The sequence below is a fragment of the Glandiceps talaboti genome, chromosome 11 (assembly GCF_964340395.1).
Source record: "Glandiceps talaboti chromosome 11, keGlaTala1.1, whole genome shotgun sequence".
Lineage (NCBI taxonomy): Eukaryota > Metazoa > Hemichordata > Enteropneusta > Spengelidae > Glandiceps > Glandiceps talaboti.
In genome coordinates, this window is record NC_135559.1 from 198,590 (window position 1) to 209,258 (window position 10,669).

The following is a 10,669-nucleotide window of genomic DNA, read 5'->3' on the forward strand; positions in this document are numbered from 1 at the left end:
ACGGCTTTCTCAACAATTTTTTTTGTACGTATATAAAAATTACATCATCAAATGATTTATATGGTATATCTTAATACCAGGAGTGAGTTCAATTCAGTCAATTGCATGTGACAGTTAAGTATGCTTCAGTAAATGGAATACTATGAGTGACTTTTAAATGCGTAGTATAAATACACAATACAGCTTGTGTCCCTTTAAGCAGTATAAATACACAATACAGCTTGTGTCCCTCTAAGCAGTATAAGTGGTACAGGGAGATAGCATTAGAAATATACATACAGCAAGAAATGACATCGGATTGGAATATTCCTTTTATCAAAATCAATTACACTCCATGTCATCATTTAAATTTGTACAAGAAAAATGAACCTGTTGTCTGGCAGAACTATTCAAAAGTTGGTCCTGAATGAAAGAATGATCTTATCTAATCTTTATGAAGCCACTGATGCAAGAATATGGGGTTAAAAATGGCTACTGAAAACAAACAATAGACAAATGATATGCAAATTGTATGCAAATATATCTTAATTACAATGTAACACTGCATCCATAGGTGCTGTGAGAACTTGGGGAACTGATGAAGTTGCCAGTTGGTTAGAAGGCCTTTCATTGGGTGAATACAAAGAGAACTTTATCAGACATGACGTAAGAGGAGCAGAATTACTGACACTAGAAAGAAGAGATTTGAAGGCAAGTCTAAATATTCCTGTCCTCATACTGGCATCACTTGGTCTTTCAATATTTAGTTCACTGTACAAATTTCATAATTTGGAAAAATCCTTCTGACATGTATCATTTTGATTTGCATGGTTAGAATAATCATTCAAACAAAGATCAATAATAGAATTGATTAGATGGGATTGAATTTGATGTCTGATTTGATTAAGTTGATTTGGTAATATTTGATTTGCATAATTCATTAATTATACTAGATTAGATTACATTACATTACATTACATTACATTACATTACATTACATTACAGTACATTACATCACTTTATTGACCAAAGTTGTGTTGTCAAAACAACAAAAGCAACCTATCAAAACAAAAGAGTAAAGATACAAAATGATTCACTACGATATAATGCAAGGCAATCAATTATAAACAACAAGTAATATAAACTAGTAACAATCTGATATAATTTGATAATCATACAATCTGTTTTACTTCCTCAACTCCATAAGGAATGAATATTCATTAGAGTATCCCTCGTTTTGTTTTAGGAACTTGGTATTTCCAAAGTTGGACACATTAAAAGAATTCTACAGAGTGTAAAGGACATGCACACCCAAGAAAAACTGGCCATGTATGCTGGACATCCACCTAGTCCTTAGGAGAGAACAATTTAATGAAAAGCTGCTTCCAAAGTGGACAGATGTTGTCCTGCCCGACAGAGTTGTTGGTGCCAAGCGTTAAAAATTCACAAGAGTACAATGTCATATTTTGCAGAGAATGGAGTAATAAGACCTACCTCATCAACTGTTAACTGAAAAAGACCTCAAAATGTGAAGAAAGTTAAAGGCTGATGAAAAATGTCATATTTTTGCTGAAGGGGAACAAATATTCAATATAGTCAAGGATAAAAGAAGTTTCTGAAATAATGATGTACAGTGAAAGGTCACATCGGTTGACTGAGTTTACATATTACTTTACAACAAAATAAGTTCACAAAAGATTATTTATTTCCAGACTAACAGATAAGGGATAAAAAATTTGAAAAAGGAACAGTCACCACTTGTCCAAGTATTCAAAGATGTTGATTTCTTTCTTAGGTTGGGGCAATACTTCTCAAACTTGACAAAAAAATGATAAAGGAAACATTCACCACTTGTCCAAGTGTTTATTAGATGTTGATTTCTTTTACGATGGGGGACCATGCTTTTTATGAAGAAGAAAAAAAAACTTGCACTCTAGGTCTTTCAAACAACTTTTCCTTTTGTATCTCAGTCAAAGATGCTTTTTTATATTTCAAACACTTTTTGTGCTATTTATAATGTAAACCTTTCTGAACAATTTACACTACTTGTTGTAAGTTATTCTTTCTACAATTCTTTTTTATAAAATGTGAAAGAAAATATTATCAAACATCTAATATGTTTCTTCAAATACATGTACCTTGAACTTGATATGTGTGCTTACATAGTTTCACTTCATGAAACCATAAATAGAAACTGAAGAATTTAGAGTAAATTTGGTCAATTCTTCCAGAAAAAATATAATGCCCACCCATGATATGTGTGAACAACCTCAAATTGTTTAAACCAGTTTGGCCAAGATTAAACTGGATAAAACCAGTTTGAACTAGAAGAAACTAGTTATATCAATTTCAGAAAGTTGAGTCTAGTATAAACTGGAATAATGATTTTAGCCAGCTTAAACAAGTTGTGTCAATTTTACCAGTTGAAAGCAATCCAAACTGGATAAAACCAGTTACAGCAGATTATACTATTAAATTATTTATCAATAACATTTCATTATGTTTAAATGGTACCTGCTTTGTGCCACAGCATCCATTGTAAACAGAACAAAAATGTCAAAAAGTGTGTCGTGTCTTCAAAGATGAAGTTTTTTAAGACTCTTTTTCATACAATTCAACACATCTGAAAAATAGATGGTTGCCTCCATAGACCTCTAATATCAAGAATTTGCCATAGTGTGGAGTGATGTACTAGTTTTATGTCAATTTATTTAATAACTTGGATGACAATTGTCACAACTTCATCTAGGAAAGAGATGTAGGGATATTTACCAGTCTCAACAAAACTCAACTGTGAGGTTTCCAGACACTACACTTATATACAATTACTATTTTTTTGGACATTACGTGGACTTAGCTTTGTTTTCAATTTTTATGAGATGCACTTTTTTGATTTTTATATAGCTAAGCAAGTTTTCAAAAGCTTAATTTGCAATATGAAATATGTACCAGGTCCTAAAAGTAAACAGAATTGAGTTGCACATTGTCTTATTGAGCCAATAACCAACACTATAATCTCACTTAGTTAATTTACATTAATTTGATGGCTAGTTCAAATGAACCATTTTTAGTCAATTTGAATAAATTTGGGATCTATTTTTAGTCAATTTGAATAAATTTGGCAGATATTTTTAGTCAATTTGAATAAATTTGGGATCTATTTTTAGTCAATTTGAATAAATTTGGCAGATATTTTTAATCGGAATAAAATGGCAGTGAATTTGAAACCAATCTAATGAATACTGTTGCTATTTGATAATTTGGTTGCTGTTTTCAAGCAATTTCTATAATTTTGGATACTTTTGTTTTATTCTCTAAAAGTGCAAAATAATAAGTCTTAATATTTTTCATGGTGCATATTTGGCTTTGAATAATAATAAAGTAATATTGTGTACTATTACATTATCAAGGTGAAGTACTTTCAAATTGTGATGTTTTCTAATATATGTATTTTGTACAATGACATCTTTTCCATTTAGATAAAAAAAACTGAAAATACTAGAAATACAAATTTTAGCTACCCTGATAAGAATATTTATGAAAAATAAAGTGTTGAAAGAATAAATTCAAATCAAATTCAAATTTTGTATTGCAACAAAAAGCTGTATATCTATGTACACTGGACTGTTGTTTTGTTTTTGTTGTTGTTTTTTTATAAGAAGAAAAAAGGAATTCATGACAAAACAAAGTACAAACAAACAAACCACATGACTAATACAGACAACTAGAAACACCTACATGTGAAAATAAGTAATAAGCGGGCCCCATTTATCGATGTGTTTACCAAAGACATTCCTAGAGGATGTTATTCATTTTTCTACTTTATAAATTAAACTAATATATGACTTGAATCCAGTAATATTGTGTAATATTTGTACACTGGATTGTTAGACTTATCTTGAAATTTTGGTTTTCAAAGTAAATTATTTCAAGTAAATATACCTAAGATTTTATCATGACATTGTTTTTATTAGCACAACTGAACTGATAAGGTTCAGCAGTGCTTATGGCATGGTGCGCTGTCTGTCTGTCTGTCTGTGCATGACTTATACTCAAAAACTGCTGGGCTGATTTTTTTTATATTTGGTGGGATGTTCCCTTGGTGTTTATTTGGGAAATTGTTCAAAGCAAAATGATTGCAACACAAGTGTGTGATTTGGGGCAAAAAAAAATGTCATTGTTGTTTTAAAAAAAATTAAACTTAAAAACTACTAGGCAGATTGGTCTGAAATTTGGTGGGAATGCTCGTAGTCATATGTAGTTTAAGATTTGTTCATGACTTATTGATCCGATCAGTAATATGCAAATTAGGTCTAAAATGTGTTGATTTGGTCAAAAATCTTTACTTCTAAAACCACTGGGCTAAAATTTAATGGGAATGCATTTTGGAAAGTGGAGATGACAAACTATTATATTAAGCAGGTAATGATCTCATCAACAATATGCAAATTAGGTGTTGAAATGTGGATTTTGGTTAAAACATTATATCTCAAAAGTACTTGGTCGATGGGGCTCAAATTTGGCGAGATGTTTCTAGACATGTTATTCTACAAATGTTGACACAATTGGCCCTAGCAACCATGACCACACCCTTAGCAACATACAAATGCCAGCTCATTTTCCTAGAATAACAATATCATCTGATAGGCAAGTGAGCAAACATACAAGAAATGTATGCAAATATCCCTAGCAACAAGACCGTGCCTGTAGCAATAGTTAAACGATGGTGTATATCGCAAAGATAAGAGTGATTCATCGACAAGTGAACAAACATTCAAAAAATGTATGCAAATATGCCTAGCAACAAGATCGCACCCATAGCAACAGCCAAACGATGGTGTGTATGTTAAAGGTAACAACAGGACTGGATAGGCAGCTGGATAAACATTCAGCAAATGAACTCCTATACCTAGCATGGATCAGTATGTGGATAAATATTTATAAAAAGTGTACAGTTGTGCTACAATGCCATTGGCACTATTTTTTATTTGAGCAAGACAGGTCATTGTAGTTTGTTTAAAAAAAGCCTTCACTTCTTATAAGTCATTGGTCAACTGACCAATCAATGTTCGCCTTGCAAAATTCAACAGGAAACAAAGCCCCCACTAATCAGATAGATTTCTCATACCATATAGATTTCTCATAGCCAATTAGCATGCACATTTGACCTTGACCAATAGGCCTAAGCAATGTATTCAGCTGAACATACCTGTAGATAAACCAATCACAAACTATTTTACATTTGGAGTGGGAAGACTACAAAAGGTAGAAACAAAGTGTAAATATTTTTGAAAGATAACTTGGTAGATAATGTATTAAAATCAAAGTCACTTAGGAAGTACATTCAAATTAAATGTGCCACGAGTTTGCTGATGATAATTTTTGAAGCACACAACACATGAGGGAACACTTGATTTTTAATGCTACAGCACAATTATTAACAAAGATTTTTTTTACTGAAATTGCAAATTGCTCATCCTAGTTAACATAAGAGAAATTTCATAAAGTTTTTACTTTTTCTCAGGAGACTCAGTGCATGATTAAGCCTAGATAACTTCCCCTTGCCAGTAAATTGGATTGTTTTAGTATTTTATATTCAGAAATACAATTTATGTCATTTACTACAAATTTGAAAATAAAAGGATTGAAGACAGCACAGGTAGCGGGGAAATATTTCTTTACTATCAACTCATAAACTCACTGTAATACTGAATTAATATAAAAATCAGGAGACATTACCTTATAGCTCAATCATTGTTTACTTTTTTTTACTAATGAATAAATAACAGTGGACATTGCATTGTGTACATTTCATGATATCAGACAGCTGTGATTACTGGGGTCCAGTGGACATTGCATTGTGTACATTTCATGATATCAGACACACTGTGATTACTGGGGTCCAGTGGACATTGCATTGTGTACATTTCATGATATCAGACACACTGTGATTACTGGGGTCCAGTGATTATTAAATTGTGTACATTTCATGATATCAGACACACTGTGATTACTGGGGTCCAGTGGACATTGCATTGTGTACATTTCATGATATCAGACACACTGTGATTACTGGGGTCCAGTGGACATTGCATTGTGTACATATACATTTCATGATATCAGACACACTGTGATTACTGGGGTCCAGTGGACATTGCATTGTGTACATTTCATGATATCAGACACACTGTGATTACCGGGGTCCAGTGGACATTGCATTGTGTACATTTCATGATATCAGACACACTGTGATTACTGGGGTCCAGTGATTATTAAATTGTGTACATTTCATGATATCAGACACACTGTGATTACTGGGGTCCAGTGGACATTGCATTGTGTACATTTCATGATATCAGACACACTGTGGTTACTGGGGTCCAGTGGACATTGCATTGTGTACATGTCATGATATCACACACACTGTGATTACTGAGATCTTATGGACATTCCATTGTGTCCAATTTTACTAAGGAGCAAATAAATAAGTACAGTACAGGCATTATCCATAGACCAGACTTCAGTACATACCAATATAATCAAATATTCCATAACATTACAGTACCAGTAGGCTAAGATTGTTTGTTATGCAACATACTTTGCCATTTGGATTTATCAGCACCTCCCACCCACCCACCCAAATCCCCTTGATGAAATACACTGTCAACTTCCTAATCACAGTTTCTGGTATGGAGTGGAACATCAGTTATAGGAAACATAAATTAGAAATTTGATACTATTATTGTAAGGGGTATTAGTTTTCAGTACTTAGTCTGATTTCATGAATCATATTTTACCAATGCCATAATTAACCTGTTGCTGGTTCCAAGATTCACACATTTATGCATGTGGACCAATGGATCTGGATAATTATTATCTGCAAAAATATTAATTCATAGCATAACTGAAACCAAATACAACTCAATTTGGCTTCCTTCAGGTAGAAAAATGAAAAAGTTTTCCAACAATGGTAAATTTGCATTGCTTTTTCTAACGTATTCCTTTTGAAATGACTGGTTTTCTGCCACAGTATCTGGTATTGACATTTTACAACCTTGTGTAATTTTGAGGTGCTTCAGTAAACTTTACTCACCTTTTTACATATTACCTTGATATAAAACTCATTAGTTTCTTGCTCATTTCTTTGCAACTTTTGTATATACTAGATAATTTGCCAATGTACAACAGAAAAATCAAAAGTAAGCAGATCTTTACAACAGTTGTAAATTATGTTAATTAAAATTTGAGCATTACTTTCGTACCATCTTTTAGGGCTTGACTGTGAATTTAAGATCAGTAATTTCTATTTTAGACTTATTTTTCTAAAGTCAGTGTAGGGTATGTTCATATTAGTTGATGTTTCTTAAAGGGACATAGTCAGCAACTCCTAAGTATGTCTGGTCAGTTTTGTTTCCAAATTAAAGGTTACTTAATATATGTTACCCTTCACTATCACTTGTATTTAATGACTAGTAGTCACTGGCAAAACTCCCATCGTATTAACTGTTGTGATACTGTATTCTCATACTATAAGAATAAATGATGTCATTTTATTCTAATATGTTAGACTATTGTATCAATTACATTAAAGTAACCCTTTATTTGAAAACAGAAATGATGGCACATACTCAGGAGTTGCCGACTGTCCCTTTTAAGATTTGTGGACACACACTGCCATTCAATTTGGTATTCATTATTGAAAGGGTTATGCAAGCCTTTGAAATTCTGCATTTTGTTAACTCTGACCCTTCCTAAAATGAGAAATACTTGACTAAGTGTTATATTAGGTGTTATGGTTTAAGTTTGAATCTGTGCTGATTATGTACATGAATAGTTACTCTACTATAGTTATTAGATGTAAGGGTGTGTGAGTTACTTTAGTCTGTGTTGGTGATGTGCATCCACTAACCTTTAGTTACCATATAATTCCACATGCATAACTAGTCCGGAAGATTTATGCATTCACACTCGCTGCCACTTCATTGTTAAAAGCCTGATAGATATGTGTCTGGGCTAGCTACCTTGCATATAAGCTGTTATTGATGAGTAAAAATGGAACCATTTTAAACAGAATATTCACTACAGGTTCAACTTTAATGAATTACACCATTGGTTATCAGAATATGTTCACCAAGACAGAGATAGTTACCATGGTGATAACAATATCAGAATATGTTCACCAAGACAGAGATAGTTACCATGGTGATAACAATATCAACTTTGTTTATCATAAACATTTAGGGCCCTGGAAAGTTGTTTGTGATAGTGTTCACAATAAGAGAGGGTGACATGAAAAAGTAACAAAATTAATATATATCAGTCATTGTAACAAGAGGTTCACATTAAAAGAGTTTTTTTCTATTGCAGTCTTACAAACATATATGTAATAACAGAATATTTAATATTATAGATGGTTGTGATGTACAATATTGAGTTCTTTGTAATATTTAGAATTTTCTGTAACTTTTATTTTTTGATAATCTGTATCTGTTGACCAGAATTTATCATGAAAAGACCCATTTCATATTTGCTGTTATCATATGGTACTTTCCTATCACTGTTTATAGAGCACCAAGTAGGTAGTTAGATAGTTAGAATAATTAAGGGGTCTCAACTACAGTATATATTCTGTAATCACCCCATGAACTCTTTGTTGTCATGGTTGTATAAGTTAGTGCACCCTCAATGATACAAGTACAAGCTGTCATTATTTTAGCAATAATTGACCAATCAGAGAGTTCAATCTCAACTGTTTTTCAAACATAGCTACTTCAGACACTTGAAGTAGTTGAAAGGTGTTTTGACACTACTATCTTGACACAGATTCAGAAGTCACATGAGCTGATGCCATTTTAGGCAAGTTTCGCGCATCACAGAATTGGTACAGTATGGGCTTTGTCATCTTTAAAACTAGCAAACATAAACAACCCAAATTTGGCATTGAGTTGTCCATGGTAGCCAATCAGACTTAACCATTTCAGTGGTGCTAAAATATGTACAACTGTGAAAGTACAGAGTTCAAGGGATGATGGCACAAGACATTGTAATAACAATACCTTGATTATTTAAAATGAACTTTGTGTTGAAATGTGTATTTTCTCTATTAAAGTTACTGTATACTGAGCTAGAAGAACGGCAGGTCCATATAACAGCTCATCGTGTGACAAACATTCACATTTATCACATTTATCTCTTGTACACCTAAAAAATACATTCTTAATTGCAATAAAATTTTCATTTGCTTAATAATATCATGTCATTAGTGAATTACTCTACTCTACTCTTCTCTACTCAGTGAGTGTGGTGTCCTATTAAAGCCCACTACCTCTTATATTACATTACCTTACCTTCTCTAGGAATTGAACCTGAAGCCTTGTGATTGAAGTCCACAACATTACCTACTACACCACTTGGATCTTGTGATTCTCTTTATAATCATTCTTCAATTCAACAAATAATCAATCTTGTCATCCATATCTTTCTGCATCTCAACTTTCATCACTCTGTGTCACACTTGTTCTTATCTTTTTCAGCTTTTAATGAATGTGTTTCCCATAATTTGTTTGTTACATCTGTAAAGTTCAGTGTTAAATAGTTTGTAAAATTCTCAAGAGATATATAAGTAAATATTGAACCCCAGTAATGAAAAAATCCATTGTACAGTTATTATAAGAAAATACGAACAGTTTGTCCAGAGATATTTGTCAAGATTTGTTAGAAACTAAAACAAGTGGGAACAGACTTGGCTAGTTGCTGGAGAACTAATTTCCATTTTCCTCATTTTCTCATATTATTGTAATTGCTGTATCATTTCTTGTGCAAATGATATCACTTCTACAAATTTATTAATACTACTCATGCATTCACAATTTAGACCCATCTTGATTTAAATCAAAAACATTTATGAAAAAATTATGTATACACCAAAAACTAATTATTGTTAATAAACATATATTATATTATGTACATGATTTTGAATACAATTTTACAAACATGTATTCTACATACGACCTGTACATACCCCTTGTGATATGAGAAATGAACATGCCATAGCTACCGCATGGCTGAGTTGTCACAACTAAAACTGACATGTTGATTGATTGATTGACAGCCAGTTTATCTAAGACAATATAACAGTATTTAGTTCAATCAAATCTTTTAGTCTTTTATCTTCAGGGATTATTGCCTAACGTTGGGCACATAGAATACAACATAAATGTCTGATAAGTATTTAATTCAACATATAATCCAATCACAGAGCAAATCATAACCATCACACAGGCTAATTTTATTATGATATACCTTTATTCAACAATGTCAGCTTAGAATATTGATAAATGCATTTTAACGAAAGTGGTGTCGGATGAATGGACACACAAATCTAATGCCCGAGCCATGGTGACAATGCCATCACACAAACTTTCAGTAAAATAACAGCTATCTGGACCAATAGGTCACTTGTTCATCTACACAACAAAAGTAATGTCCCCACCAAATACAAAGGCAAAATGAATTGTTGAGATTGTGCATTTGCAGAATGGAAATGGAGATAAAAATAGCATTAAATTTTATTTTTCATACTTTAAATTTCACAATCCTTTTAGTAACATAATCATTAGATATTATTCTCTAATAATTCTCTATGTTCAGCCAAGGAAAATATAAGTGTCCTAGGGAGCCTTGTCGCTAT

At 32.3% G+C, this 10,669-nt stretch overlaps 1 protein-coding gene across 1 annotated transcript in view; it reads left to right on the forward strand.

Annotated features, from left to right (window-relative positions):
- Positions 1 to 9,190, forward strand: part of LOC144442806 (diacylglycerol kinase delta-like) — a 176,624-nt gene extending 167,434 nt beyond the window's left edge. The window contains exons 29-30 of the mRNA XM_078132179.1: positions 554 to 690; positions 1,226 to 9,190. Of these exons, the coding sequence (XP_077988305.1) occupies positions 554 to 690; positions 1,226 to 1,336 (248 nt within the window). The 3' untranslated portion in view covers positions 1,337 to 9,190. The remainder of the gene's footprint in view (positions 1 to 553; positions 691 to 1,225) is intronic.
- The last annotated feature ends 1,479 nt before the right edge of the window (positions 9,191 to 10,669 follow it).